The sequence below is a fragment of the Nomascus leucogenys genome, chromosome X (assembly GCF_006542625.1).
Source record: "Nomascus leucogenys isolate Asia chromosome X, Asia_NLE_v1, whole genome shotgun sequence".
NCBI lineage: Eukaryota > Metazoa > Chordata > Mammalia > Primates > Hylobatidae > Nomascus > Nomascus leucogenys.
Genome location: NC_044406.1, coordinates 60,098,251 through 60,112,373, shown reverse-complemented (window position 1 = coordinate 60,112,373; position 14,123 = coordinate 60,098,251). Strand labels below are relative to the sequence as shown.

General features: G+C 38.4%; 1 protein-coding gene across 1 annotated transcript in view; it reads left to right on the top strand.

Moving 5' to 3' along the window:
• The window catches only part of OPHN1 (oligophrenin 1), a 385,933-nt gene that overhangs the window by 201,395 nt on the left and 170,415 nt on the right, over nucleotides 1-14,123 (top strand). Inside the window, exon 6 of the mRNA XM_003272664.4 lies at nucleotides 144-245. Within this exon, the coding sequence (XP_003272712.1) occupies nucleotides 144-245 (102 nt within the window). The remainder of the gene's footprint in view (nucleotides 1-143; nucleotides 246-14,123) is intronic.

The following is a 14,123-nucleotide window of genomic DNA, read 5'->3' as shown; positions in this document are numbered from 1 at the left end:
TTCTCTGTTGCTTTTTTTTTTCCTTCCAGGAGCTAGAGGGATTGACCACCTGAAACCTGAGACTGTCTCCTTCATTCTCCTTTCTAAGCAGACAGAATTACAACTACAGACATTTAATCTTTGCCCTTCTCTCCCACCTTTAGGAGCGGAAAAAGAAATTTGAAAAGGATGGTGAGAGGTTTTATTCTTTACTGGATCGGCACTTACACCTGTCTTCAAAAAAGAAAGAATCTCAGTTACAAGAGGTATGTTCACAAAGCCTGCCCCTGCCTTCCATTGCTAGCTATGCCTTAGAAACAGTGTGAATTTTGTACTGCAAGGCTTTTCCCATACCCTGTCTCAGCAGGGAACCTCATGTGATAGTAGCACTTGTAGTCAAAACTGTGGCCTGAGACTCAGAAGCCCTGAATACTAAGCCAGCTCTTCCACTAACTCAGGGTGTGACCTTGGATAGGATTCTTCTTTCTTTGCCTCATTCCATTATCTGTAAAAAGAGGAGTCGAGAGTCCCTTTCAATTGCAAGTCCAAAATCCATGCGAGGATAAAGTTAAACTAGTGTTGTATTTGGTAGAAATCAGGAACAGATCTTCTACTTTTTTCCCTGAGATATTCCATAACCTTTTTTTTTTTTTTTGGCTGAGGGGTTAGGGGAGTGTCCTGTTTTGGGACTACTGCTGACCTGGGACTTGCAGTGCCTTCAGTTCAAATAAGCTACCATTCAGTGAGACCCCTACCACATGCCAGAACTGTACTGGATGCAACACAACTACAGAAACAATGAGACGTGATTCCTGCCCTTCTGCAGCTTACTGTTGGGCTACTAAATAAGCAAATACATTACTCTTATACAGATAGATTGTTTTTACATACTTTAATGTGTATATGGTGCTTTTGTTGGGAGTGGGAAATGAGAATAGAAGACTTATGTTTGGATGTAGGGAATTTCCTTTGTGGAAGAATGTTGCCCTTCCAATTTGACGTGGTCATTAAAAAATAGGTAAAGTGTTTGACAGGTGAAAATGGAGAAATGGACCTTTCAAACAGAGACCAATGGCCCAAAGGATGGAAGGAACATAAGTAGAATTCTATTTTAGGAATCTCAAACTGGCATAGGTTGTAGGGTGAATTAGATCAGGGAGAGACTAGAAGCAGGATAAACAGTTTAGGAAACTATTGATCTAGGAAACGATCTAGGGGAAAGTGTCAGAGCCATAAGAGAGGCACTAAGGAAGGAAAAGAAGGAATACACTGATTGAGAATTTTTCTAATGGAAGAAGGGGTCTATATGTTCAATGAAAGATTCAGTAATAATGGAGATTTTAAAGATTCAAGTATGAAAAGAGATATCTGATGGAATAATATCATAGGCAGGAGCTGTCATCTTGTCCATGGTCACACAGATTGGGGCAGAGCTGGAGCTCGTCTCCTGATAACTGGTTTCATAGATATCTATCACATCATCTGAGGTGCTTGAAGGTAATAGGTCAAGAGCCTCAGTGTGGCCGGGTGCAGTGGCTCATGCCTGTAATCCCAGCATTTTGGGAGGCCAAGGCAGGTGGATCTCTTGAGGTCAAGAGTTTACAACCAGCCTGGCCAACATGGCGAAACCCCAGCTCTACTAAAAATACAAAATTAGCTGGGCATAGTGGCACATGTCTGTAATCTCAATTACTTAGGAGGCTGAGGAAGAAGGATCGCTTGAACCCGGGAGGCGGAGGTTGCAGTGAGCTGAGATCACGCCATTGCACTCCAGCCTGGGTGACAAGAACGAAACTCTGTCTCCAAAAAAAAAAAAAAAAAAAAAAGCTTTAGTGGTGGATGGAGTTAGTATCGCAAAGGAGAAGGACTACTTTCCTTCCATAAACTAGAATTAAGTCTGGGATCTTCTATCATTTTCCTTTTGCCCACTTTTGTTTTTTTTCTATCTATTCTGTGTTGCGGTTTCTGTGCAGAAAACAGTCAACAGGCCTGAGACTGCTATGCTTAGAAAGACTTGTTTACAAAAAAAAATTAGCCCTTGGAATGGCATCTGGGAACTTCACTGTTAAACAGCTCCCAACATTGATTTAGAAGTTTCCCTTAATGGGTAAGAATGGCTGACTGTGCCAAGCCTGGCTCTGCAAATAATGTAGCTTATGTTGAACACCTTTTTCTTCCGGTAGTCTTGAATTTTGGTTGTGCTGGGCAGTGTGCCTGTGTAACTAGCCCCCCAATAAAACCCTAGGCTACTCATTCTCTTATGAGCTTCCCTGACTGATAACATTTTCTCTGTGTTGTTACAACTTGTTGAAGGAAGAATTAAATGTGTCTTGGGTGATACCACAATGAGAGATCTTTTGGAAGCTTGTACCTAGCTTCCTCTGCATTTTGCCCCAGACACCCTTTCTCTTTGCTCATTCTGCTGTGTACGCTTTCACTGAAATAAATCTTAGCTGTGAGTACTACTATGTTGAGTCCTTTGAGTCCTCAAAAAAGATTTATTAAAGAATTATTAAAATTGGGGTGGTCTTCTGGACCCTGGACACAATCCAAACTATTGGAGACTTTTACTAGGACACCTTCTGGAGTGTTCTAGGTGTTTGGTGCTATATCTATATGTCCTTTTATTACTTATTCAATAAAAAATGAGCAGGGCAACCTTGAGTTAGTCACTTTCAAAAAAAATTAGATTTCATTTTTAGAGAAGTTTTAGGTTTACAGAAAATTAAATAGTAAGTACAGAGTTCTCATATGCCCTTATGCCCTTACTCCCTCACACAGTTTCTCATTTCCCCTTTTAGGATCATCTTGCATTTGTGTGACACATTTGTTAGAATTGAGGAGCCAATGTATTAAACATTCTATGGGTTTTGACAAACATATGATAACATTTATCCAGCAGTACCATATTGTACAGGACAGTTTCACTGCCTTAAACATCCCTGGACTTTATCCCTCCCTCCTTCTACCTCTACCTCTGACACCACTGATCTTTTTATGGACTCCGTACTTTTGCCTTTTCCAAAATGTCATATAGTTGGAATCATATGGTTTGTAACCTTTTTTGATTGGCTTCTTTTAGTTAGCAATATGCATTTAAGGTTTCTCCATATCTTTTCTTGACTTGATAACTCACTTCTTTTTAGGGCTGAATAATATGCCATTGTCTGGTTGTACCACGGTTGGTTTATCCATTTGCCTATTGAAGGACTTCTTGGTTTCTTCTGAATTTTGGCAGTTATTAAAGCTGTGATAAATAATTGCATGCAGGCTTTTAGGGATATACATTTTGATGTTGTTTGAGTAAATACCAAAGAATACAACTGCTATCATATGGTAAGATTTTATCTAGTGTTGTAAGAAACTGCCAAACTGTCTTCCAAATTGGCTGTAGCAGTTTTTATTTCCATGAACAATGAATGATAGCTCCGGTTGCTCCACATCCTTGTCACTATTCTGTGTTGTACCATTAAAAGTAATGGCAGAAATCACAGTTACTTTTGCACCAACCTAATATGTACATGGAATATCTTTCCATTTATTTTGACCTTTGATTTTTTTCATCAGTGTTTTGTAGTTCTCCTCTTAAAGATCTTGGGTCTTTTTGTGCCTGGCATATTTGACTTAACAAAATAACTTTCAGTTCCTTCCATGTTGTTGCAAAGGACGGGATCTCATTTTTTTCCTTCTTTTATTTCTGATGCTACTTGTTTGTGTATTTACTCTTTCTTACTTATTTAATGTGGCTAAAATATCAACAATTTTACTTTTTTCAAAGAACCAGCTTTTTGGTTTTGTTGATTTCCTGTTGTTAATTTCGTTGATATCTTCATCTTCTTTTTTATTATTATTATACTTTAAGTTCTAAGGTACATGTGCACAATGTGCAGGTTTGTTACATATGTATACATGTGCCACGTTGGTGTGCTGCACCCATTAACTCATCATTTGCATTAGGTATATCTCCTAATGCTGTCCCTCCCCGCTCCCCGCACCCCACAACAGGTTCCGGTGTGTGATGTTCCCCACCCTGTATCCAAGTGTTCTCATTGTTCAATTCCCACCATGAGTGAGAACATATGGTATTTGGTTTTCTGTCCTTGCAATAGTTTGCTCAGAATGATGGTTTCCGGCTTTATCCACGTCCCTACAAAGGACATGAACTCATCCTTTTCTATGGCTGCATAATATTCCATGGTGTATGTGTGCCACATTTTTTTTTTTTTTTTTTTTTTTGAGACGGAGTTTTGCTCTGTCGCCCAGGCTGGAGTGCAGTGGCGCGATCTCGGCTCACTGCAAGCTCCGCCTCCTGCGTTCACGCCATTCTCCTGCCTCATCCTCCAAGTAGCTGGGACTACAGGCGCCCGCCACCACGCCCGGCTAATTTTTTGTATTTTTGGTAGAGACGGGGTTTCACCGTGGTCTTGATCTCCTCACCTCGTGATCTGCCCGCCTCGGGCTCCCAAAGTGCTGGGATTACAAGCGTGAGCCACCGCGCCCGGCCTGTGTGCCACATTTTCTTGATCCAGTCCATCATTGTTGGACATTTGGATTGGTTCCAAGTCTTTGCTATTGTGAATAGTGCCACAATAAACATATGTATGCATGTGTCTTTATAGCAGCATGATTTATAATCCTCTGGTTATATACCCGGTAATGGGATGGCTGGGTCAAATGGTATTTCTAGTTCTAGATTTTTGAGGAATCGCCACACTGACTTTCACAGTGGTTGAACTAGTTTACAGTCCCACCAACAGTGTAAAAGTGTTCCTATTTCTCCACATCCTCTCCAGCACCTGTTGTTTCCTGACTTTTTAATGATGGCCATTCTAACTGGTGTGAGATGGTATCTCACTGTGGTTTTGATTTGCATTTCTCTGATGACCAGTGATGATGAGCATTTTTTCATGTGTCTTTTGGCTGCATAAATGTCTTCTTTTGAGAAGTGTCTGTTCATGTCCTTCGTCCACTTTTTGATGAGGTTGTTTGATTTTTTCTTGTAAATTTGTTTAAGTTCTTTGTAGATTCTGGATATTAGCCCTTTGTCAGATGGGTAGATTGTAAAAATTTTCTCTCATTCTGTAGGTTGCCTGTGCACTCTGACAGTAGTTTCTTTTGCTGTGCAGAAGCTCTTTAGTTTAATTAGATCCCATTTGTCAATTTTGGCTTTTGTTTCCATTGCTTTTGGTGTTTTAGACATGAAGTCCTTGCCCATGCCTATGTCCTGAATGGTATTGCCTAGGTTTTCTTCCAGGGTTTTTATGGTTTTAGGTCTAACATCGAAGTCTTTAATCCATCTTGAGTGAATTTTTGTATAAGGTGTAAGGAAGGGATCCAGTTTCAGCTTTCTACATATGGCTAGCCAGTTTTCCCAGCACCATTTATTAAACAGGGAATCCTTTCCCCATTTATTGTTTTTGTCAGGTTTGTCAAAGATCAGATGGTTGTAGATGTGTGGTATTATTTCTGAGGGCTCTGTTCTGTTGCATTGGTCTATCTCTCTGTTTTGGTACCAGTACCATGCTGTTTTGGTTACTGTAGCCTTGTAGTATAGTTTGAAGTCAGGTAGCATGATGCCTCCAGCTTTGTTCTTTTGGCTTAGGATTGTCTTGGCCATGTGGGCTCTTTTTTGGTTCCATATGAACTTTAAAGTAGTTTTTTTCCAATTCTGTGAAGAAAGTCATTGGTATCTTGATGGGGATGGCATTGAATCTATAAATTACCTTGGGCAGTATGGCCATTTTCACGATACTGATTCTTCCTATCCATGAGCATGGAATGTTCTTCTATTTGTTGGTGTCCTCTTTTATTTCGTTGAGCAGTGGTTTGTAGTTCTCCTTGAAGAGGTCCTTCACATCCCTTGTAAGTTGGATTCCTAGGTATTTTATTCTCTTTGAAGCAATTGTGAATGGGAGTTCACTCATGATTTGGCTCTCTGTTTGTCTGTTATTGGTGTATAGAAATGCTTGTGATTTTTGCACATTGATTTTGTGTCCTGAGACTGCTGAAGTTGCTTATCAGCTTAAGGAGATTTGGGGCTGAGATGATGGGGTTTTCTAAATATACAATCATGTCATCTGCAAACAGGGACAATTTGACTTCCTCATTTCCTAATTGAATACCCTTTATTTCTTTCTCCTGCTTGATTTCCCTGGGCAGAACTTCCAACACTATGTTGAATAGGAGTGGTGAGAGAGGGCATCCCTGTCTTGTGCCAGTTTTCAAAGAGAATGCTTCCAGTTTTTGCCCATTCAGTAAGATATTGGCTGTGGGTTTGCCATAAATAGCTCTTATTATTTTGAGATACATCCTATCAATACCTAATTTATTGAGAGTTTTTAGCATGAATGGCTGTTGAATTTTGTCATAGACCTTTTCTGCATCTATTGAGATAATCATGTGGTTTTTGTTTTTGGTTCTGTTTATATGCTGGATTACATTTATTGATTTGCGTATGTTGAACCAGCCTTGCAGCCCAGGGATGAAGCCCACTTGATCGTGGTGGATAAGCTTTTTGATGTGCTGCTGGATTCAGTTTGCCAGTATTTTATTGAGGATTTTTGCTTCGATGTTCATCAGGGATATTGGTCTAAAATTCTCTTTTTTTTTTTGTTGTGTCTCTTCCACACTTTGGTATCAGGATGATGCTGGCTTCATAAAATGGGTTAGGGAGGATTCCCTCTTTTTCTATGGATTTGAATAGTTTCAAAAGGAGTGGTACTAGCTCCTCCTTGTACCTCTGGTAGAATTCGGCTGTGAATCCATCTGGTCCTGGACTTTTTTTGGTTGGTAGGCTATTAATTATTGCCTCAATTTCAGAGCCTGTTATTAGTCTATTCAGAGATTCAATTTCTTTCTGGTTTAGTCTTGGGAGGGTTTATGTGTCCAGGAATTTATCATTTCTTCTAGATTTTCTAGTTTATTTGTGTAGAAGTGTTTATGGTATTCTGATGGTAGCTTATATTTCTATTTGAAAGGTGGTGATATCCCCTTTATCATTTTTTATTGCATCTGTTTGATTCTTCTCTCTTTTCTTCTTTATTAGTCTTGCTAGCAGTCTAAGAATTCTGTTGATCTTTTCAAAAAACCAGCTCCTGGATTCATTGATTTTTTTGAAGGTTTTTTTTTGTGTCTCTTATCTCCTTCAGTTCTACTCTGATCTTAGTTATTTCTTGCCTTCTGCTAGCTTTTGAATTTGTTTGCTCTTGCTTCTCTAGTTCTTTTAATTGTGATGTTAGGTTGTCAATTTTAGATCTTTCCTGCTTTGTCTTGTGGGCATTTAGTGCTATAAATTTCCCTCTACACACTGCTTTAACTGTGTACCAGAGATTCTGGTATGTTGTGTCTTTGTTCTCGTTGGTTTCAAAGAACATCTTTATTTCTGCCTTCATTTCGTTATATACCCAGTAGTCCTTCAGGAGCAGTTTGTTCAATTTCCATGTAGTTGAGCGGTTTTGAGTGAGAAATTATAACAAACTGTCTCTCAGACCACAGTGCAATCAAACTAGAACTCAGGATTAAGAAACTGTTCTTTTACATGTGCTGAGGAGTGCTTTACTTCCAACTATGTGGTCAATTTTGGAATAAGTGCAATTTAGTGCTGAGAAGAATGTATATTCTCTTGATTTGGGGTGGAGAGTTCTGTAGATGTCTATTAGGTCTGCTTGGTGCAGAGCTGAGTTCAATTCCTGGATCTCCTTGTTAACTTTCTGTCTTGTTGATCTGTCTAATGTTGACAGTGGGGTGTTAAAGTCTCCCATTATTATTTTGTGGGTGTCTAGGTCTCTTTGTAGGTCTCTAAGGACTTGCTATATGAATCTGGGTGCTCCTGTATTGGGTGCATGTATATTTAGGATAGTTAGCTCTTCTTGTTGAATTGATCCCTTTACCATTATGTAATGGCCTTCTTTGTCTCTTTTGATCTTTGTTACTTTAAAGTCTGTTTTATCAGAGACTAGGATTGCAACCCCTGCCTTTTTTTGTTTTCCATTTGCTTGATAGATCTTCCTCCATCCCTTTATTTTGAGCCTGTGTGTGTCTCTGCATGTTAGATGGGTCTCCTGAATACAGCACACTGACGGGTCTCCTGAATACAGTGCACTGATAGGTCTTGACTCTTTATCCAGTTTTCCAGTCTGTGTCTTTTAATTGGAGCATTTAGCCCATTTACATTTAAGGTTAATATTGTTATGTGTGAATTTGATCCTGTGATTATGATGTTCACTGGTTATTTTGCTCATTAGTTGATGCTGTTTCTTCCTAGCGTCGATGGTCTTTACAATTTGGCATGTTTTTGCAGTGGCTGGTACCAGTTGTTCCTTTCCCTGTTTAGTGCTTCCTTCAGGAGCTCTTGTAAGGCAGGCTTGGTGGTGACAGAATCTCTCAGCATTTGCTTATCTGTAAAGGATTTTATTTCTCCTTTACTTACGAAGCTTAGTTTGGCTGGTTATGAAATTCTGGGTTGAAAATTCTTTTCCTTAAGAATGTTGAATATTGGCCCCTACTCTCTTCTGGCTTGTAGAGTTTCTGCTGAGAGATCCACTGTTAGTCTGACGGGCTTCCCTTTGTGGGTAACCTGACCTTTCTCTCTGGCTGCCCTTAACATTTTTTCCTTTATTTCACCTTTGGTGAATCTGACAATTATGTATCTTAGAGTTGCTCTTCTCGAGCAGTATCTTTGTGGCATTCTCTGTATTTTCTGAATTTGAATGTTGGCCTGCCTTGCTAGGTTGGGGAAGTTCTCCTGGATAATATCCTGCAGAGCGTTTTCCAACTTGGTTCCATTCTCGCCGTCAGTTTCAGATACACCAATGAGGCGTAGATTTGGTCTTTTCACATAGTCCTATATTTCTTGGAGGCTTTGCTCGTTTCTTTTTACTCTTTTTTCTCTAAACTTCTCTTCTCACTTCATTTCATTCATTTGATCTTCAATCACTGATACCCTTTCTTCCAGTTGATCGAATCGGCTACTGAAGCTTGTGCATGTGTCATGTAGTTCTCATGCCTTGGTTTTCAGCTCCATCAGGTCATTTAAGGTCTTCTCTATGCTGTTTATTCTGGTTAGCCATTCATCTAATCTTTTTTCAAGGTTTTTAGCTTCTTTGCAATTGGTTTGATCATCCTCCTTTAGCTCGGAGAAGTTTGTTATTACCGATCATCTGAAGCCTTCTTCTCTCAACTCGTCAAAGTCATTCTCTGTGCCTCTTTGTTCCATTGCTTTTGTGGAGCTATGTTCCTTTGGAGGAGAAGAGGTGCTCTGATTTTTAGAATTTTCAGCTTTTCTGCTCTGGTTTCTCCCCATCTTTGTGGTTTTATCTACCTTTGGTCTTTGATAATGGTGACGCACAGATGGGGTTTTGGTGTGGATGTCCTTTCTGTTTGTTAGTTTTCCATCTAACAGTCAGGACCCTCAGCTGCAGGTCTGTTGGAGTTTGCTGGAGGTCCACTGCAGACCCTGTTTGCCTGGGTATCACCAGCAGAGGCTGCAGAACAGCAAATATTGCAGAACAGCCAATGTTGCTGCCTGGTCCTTCCTCTGGAAGCTTCGTCTCGGAGGGGCACCCAGCTGTATGAGTTGTCAGTCGGCCCCTACTGGGAGGTATCTGCCAGTTAGGCTACTCAGGGGTCAGGGACTCACTTGAGGAGGCAGTCTGTCCGTTCTCAGATCTCAAACTCCATGCTGGGAGAACCACTACTCTCTTGAAAGCTGTCAGACAGGGACGTTTAAGTCTGCAGAGGTTTCTGCTGCCTTTTGTTCAGCTATGCCCTACCCCCAGAGGTGGAGTCTACAGAGGCAGGCAGGCCTGCTTGAGATGCGGTGGGCTCCACCCAATTCGAGCTTCCTAACTGCTTTGTTTACCTACTCAAGCCTCAGTAATGGTGGACGACCCTCCCCCAGTCTTGCTACTGCCTTGCAGTTTGATCTCAGACTGCTGTGCTAGCAGTAAGCGAGGCTCCGTGGGTGTGGGACCGTCTGATCCAGGCATGGGATATAATCTCCTGGTGTGCCATTTGCTAAGACCATTGGAAAATCACAGTATTAGGGTGGGAGTGTCCCGATTTTCCAGGTACTGTCTGTCACAGCTTCCCTTGGCCAGGGAAGGGAATTTCCCAACCCCTTGCACTTCCAGGGTGAGGTGATGTCCTGCCCTGCTTTGGCTCACACTCCGTGGGCTGCACCCACTGTCCAACAAGGTCCAGTGAGATGAACCCAGTAGCTCCGCTAGAAATGCAGAAATTACCCGTCTTCTGTGTCACTCACACTGGGAGCTGTAGCCTGGAGCTGTTCCTATTTGGCCATCTTGGAACCTCCAGTTGATATCTTCTTTAATGTTTATTTTTTCTTATTTTCTGCTTACTTTGGATGCGATTTATTCTTCTATTTCTAGTTTCCTAAGAAGGAAGCTTAGATTATTAATAAGAGATCTTTCTTCTGTTATATGCATTTCATTCTATAAATATTTCTCTAGGCACTGCTTTTGTTGCCCACAAATATTAAATTGTGTTTTCATTTTTATTTAATTCAAAATGCCTTAACATTTCTTATTTTATTTAATTTATTTTTTGTAGAATTGAGGTCTTGCCGTGTTGCCCAGGCTAGTTTCAAACTCCAGGCTTTAAGTGATCTTCCCGCCTTGCCCTCCTAAGTTGCTGAGATTACAGGCGTTTGCCATGATGCCCAGCCTTACTTTTCTTTCAGTCTTTGACTCAGGTTTCATTTATAAATGTACTGTTTAATCTCCAATTATTTGAGGCATTTTCAGCTTTTAAAAATTGATTTCTGGTATAATTTAATTGTGGTCTAATTGTATATTTCATAAGATTTCTATTCTTTTAGATTTCTTCAGGTGTATTTTATGTCCCAGAATATGGTCTATCTTGGTGATTTTTCTTTGTGACTTTGAGATGAAAGTGTATTCTGCTGTTGTATCAAGTGTTACAAAGATGCCAGTTAGATTCAGTTGATCAATGGTGCTGTTCAGGTCAGCAATGTCCATACGGATTTTCTGCTAGCTGGATCTGTCCATTACTATTAGAGGAGTATTGAAGTCTGCAAATCTAATAGTAGGTGTGTCTCTCCTTGTAATTCTCTCAGTTTTTACCTCATGTATTTTGATGCTCTGTTGTTAGGCACATTCACATAAAGAATTGTTATGTCTTGCATGGCACATGGATACATATGTAACAAACCTGCACATTGTGCACATGTACCCTAAAACCTAAAGTATAATACATTCACATAAAGAATTGTTATGTCTTGCATGGCACATGGATACATATGTAACAAACCTGCACATTGTGCACATGTACCCTAAAACCTAAAGTATAATAAAAAAAAAAAATTAAAAAAAAAATAAATAAAAAAATAAAAAAAATAATAAAAAAAAGAATTGTTATGTCTTTGTAGAGTCTTGCCGTCTTCATCATTATATTGTGATTTGATATCATAATATTTTTCCTTGGTAGTTTTCTTTGTTCTGAAGTGTGCTTTTTATAAAATTAATATAGCTACTCCAGCATTCTTTTGATTAATGTTAGCATGATATATCTTTCTTTATACCTTTACTTTTAATCTGTCTTTGTTTTCTTTACATTTTAATTGTTATTTCAATAGGTTTAGGGGTATAAGTGTTTTTTGGTTACATGGATGAATTGTATAGTGGTGAAGTCTGGGCTTTTAGTGTACCTGTCAACTGAATAGTGTACATTATACCCAGTAATAGGTAATTTTTCAGCCCCCTCTCACCACCCTTTTTCTGAGTCTCCAATGTCCATTATACCACTCTGCATGTCTCTGCATACTCAGAGCTTAGCTCCCACTAATAAATGGGAATATGAGGTATTTGGTTATCCATTCCTGAGTTAGTTCACTTGGAATAATGGCCTCCAGTTCCAGTTTCCGTAAAAGACATTATTTTGTTCTGTTTCATGGCTGAGTAGTATTCCATTGTGTGTGAGTGTGTGCGTGCACACATATATACCTACTATATTTTATTTATCCACTAATCAGTTGATGGGCACTTAGATTGATTTCCTGTCTCTGCAATTGTGAACTGTGCGAAGATAAACATAGGAGTGCAGGTGTCTTTTTTGATGTAATGACTTCTTTTCCTTTAGGTAGATACTCAGTAGTGGGATCTTGGATCAAATAGTAGTTCTACTTTTAGTTATTTGAGAGATCTCTATACTGTTTTCCATAGAGACTATGAATTTACATTCCTACCCAAAGTGAATAAGCATTCCCTTTTAACCACATCTGCATCTTTTGTTTTTTTTGACTTTTTAATAATGGCCTTTCTGAGTGGAGTAAGGTGGTATCTCATTGCGGTTTTAATTTCCATTTTCCTGATGATTATTGATGTTGAGCATTTTTTCATGTTTATTGGCCATTTGTATATCTTCTTTTGAAAAATGTCTATTCATGTCATTTGCCCACTTTTAAATGGGATTTTTTTTTTCTTGCTGATTCATTGGAGTTCCTTGTAGATTCTGGACGCTAGCCCTTTGTCAGCTGTACAGTTTGTGAATATTTTCTCCCATTCTGTAGGTTGCCTATTTACTCTGTTGATTATTTCTCTTGTCGTGCAGAAAGATTTTAGTTTACTTAAGTCTCATTTATTTATTTTTGTTTCTGTTGCATTTGCTTTAGGTGTCTTAGTAATTTTTTTTTACTAGGCCAATTCCTAGAAGCATTTTTCTGGGTTTTATTCTAGAAGTTTTATGGTTTCAGGTCTAACATTTTGTGTATCTTATTTAAAATGATATCTTTCAGATAACATAGTTAGCTCTTAATTTTTGTGTACTATGACAGTCTATCTTTTAATTTTTTTTAGATCATTGACGTTTAAAATGGTCATAGATAATGGTGTAATAGTATCTACTATATTGTTTACTATCTTCTTATTGTTTTTGTTTTTATTTTTGTTTCAGTCTTCTTTTGCCTTCTTTAAGAGAATATTTTATATGATTTTATTTTCTGTCTTCTCTTACCATGTCAATTATACTTCTTTTTCATTTTTTAGTGGTTGCCTTAGAGCTTGCAATATGCATTTGTGGTTGGTTTATGTCCACTTTTCAAATTCCAGTAACCTAGTTATGGGTTGTACAGGATCAACAGACTATTTCCAATTTCTCCATTTAGTCCCTTATAATGGTACTATCATTCTTTTTACTTATTTGTAAGATATAATCACCAAATGTATCATTACAATTATTATTATAGACAAATTCTTATCTGTTAGATCCATTAAGAATTTGAAAAATAAATATTTAATCTTCATTTATTTCTTTTCTGGTGCTCTTTTTTCCTTTCTTTTTAGGTCTATATTTCCGACATATCATTTTTCTTCTACTGGAGATCTTTTAACCTTTCTTGCAAGACAAGTTTAGTGGTGACAAAATGCTTTAATTTTTGTTTGTTTGAGGAAGTCTTTATTTTACCATCACTTTTGAAGGATAATTTCACGGTTTATACATTGTTAAGTAGTTAACTTTTTTTCTATCAACACCTTCAAATATTTTATGGCACTCTCTTCTTTCTGCATGGTTTCTTAAGAGAAGTCTGATATAACTCTTTATTCTTGCCCTGCTATATAGTAAGTTGTTTGTTTTTCTCTCTAGCTTCTTTCAAGATTTTCTCTTGTGTTTTATTTTCTGCAGCTTTGAATATCATATACCTACATGGAGATTGTTTGGTATTTATCCTGATTGGTATTTATTAGTATTTATTATATTATTGTATTTATTGGTATTTATCCTGAGCTTTCTGGATGTGGGTTTGATATCTGTCTTTTATTTTGGAAAATTCTCAGTCATTATTGCTTGAAGTATTTCTTCTGTTTCTGTCTCTTTTTCTTCTCCTATTGGTACTCTGAAATTGTGTATATTAACATCTTTTGTAATTGTTCACCAGCTCCTGAATATTCTACTACATGTTTGTCATTCTTTTTTTCTCTTTGCATTTCAGTTTCCCACATTTTTGTTGACATGTATTTAATCTTACTGGTTCTTTCCTCACTCTTGTTCAATCTACTGGTGAGCCCTTTAAAAGTAGTCTTAATTTCTGCTACAGTGTTTTTGATTTCTAGTGTTTCCTCTGTATACTCTCTTGCAGTTTTCAACTGCCTGCTACTATTACCCATCTG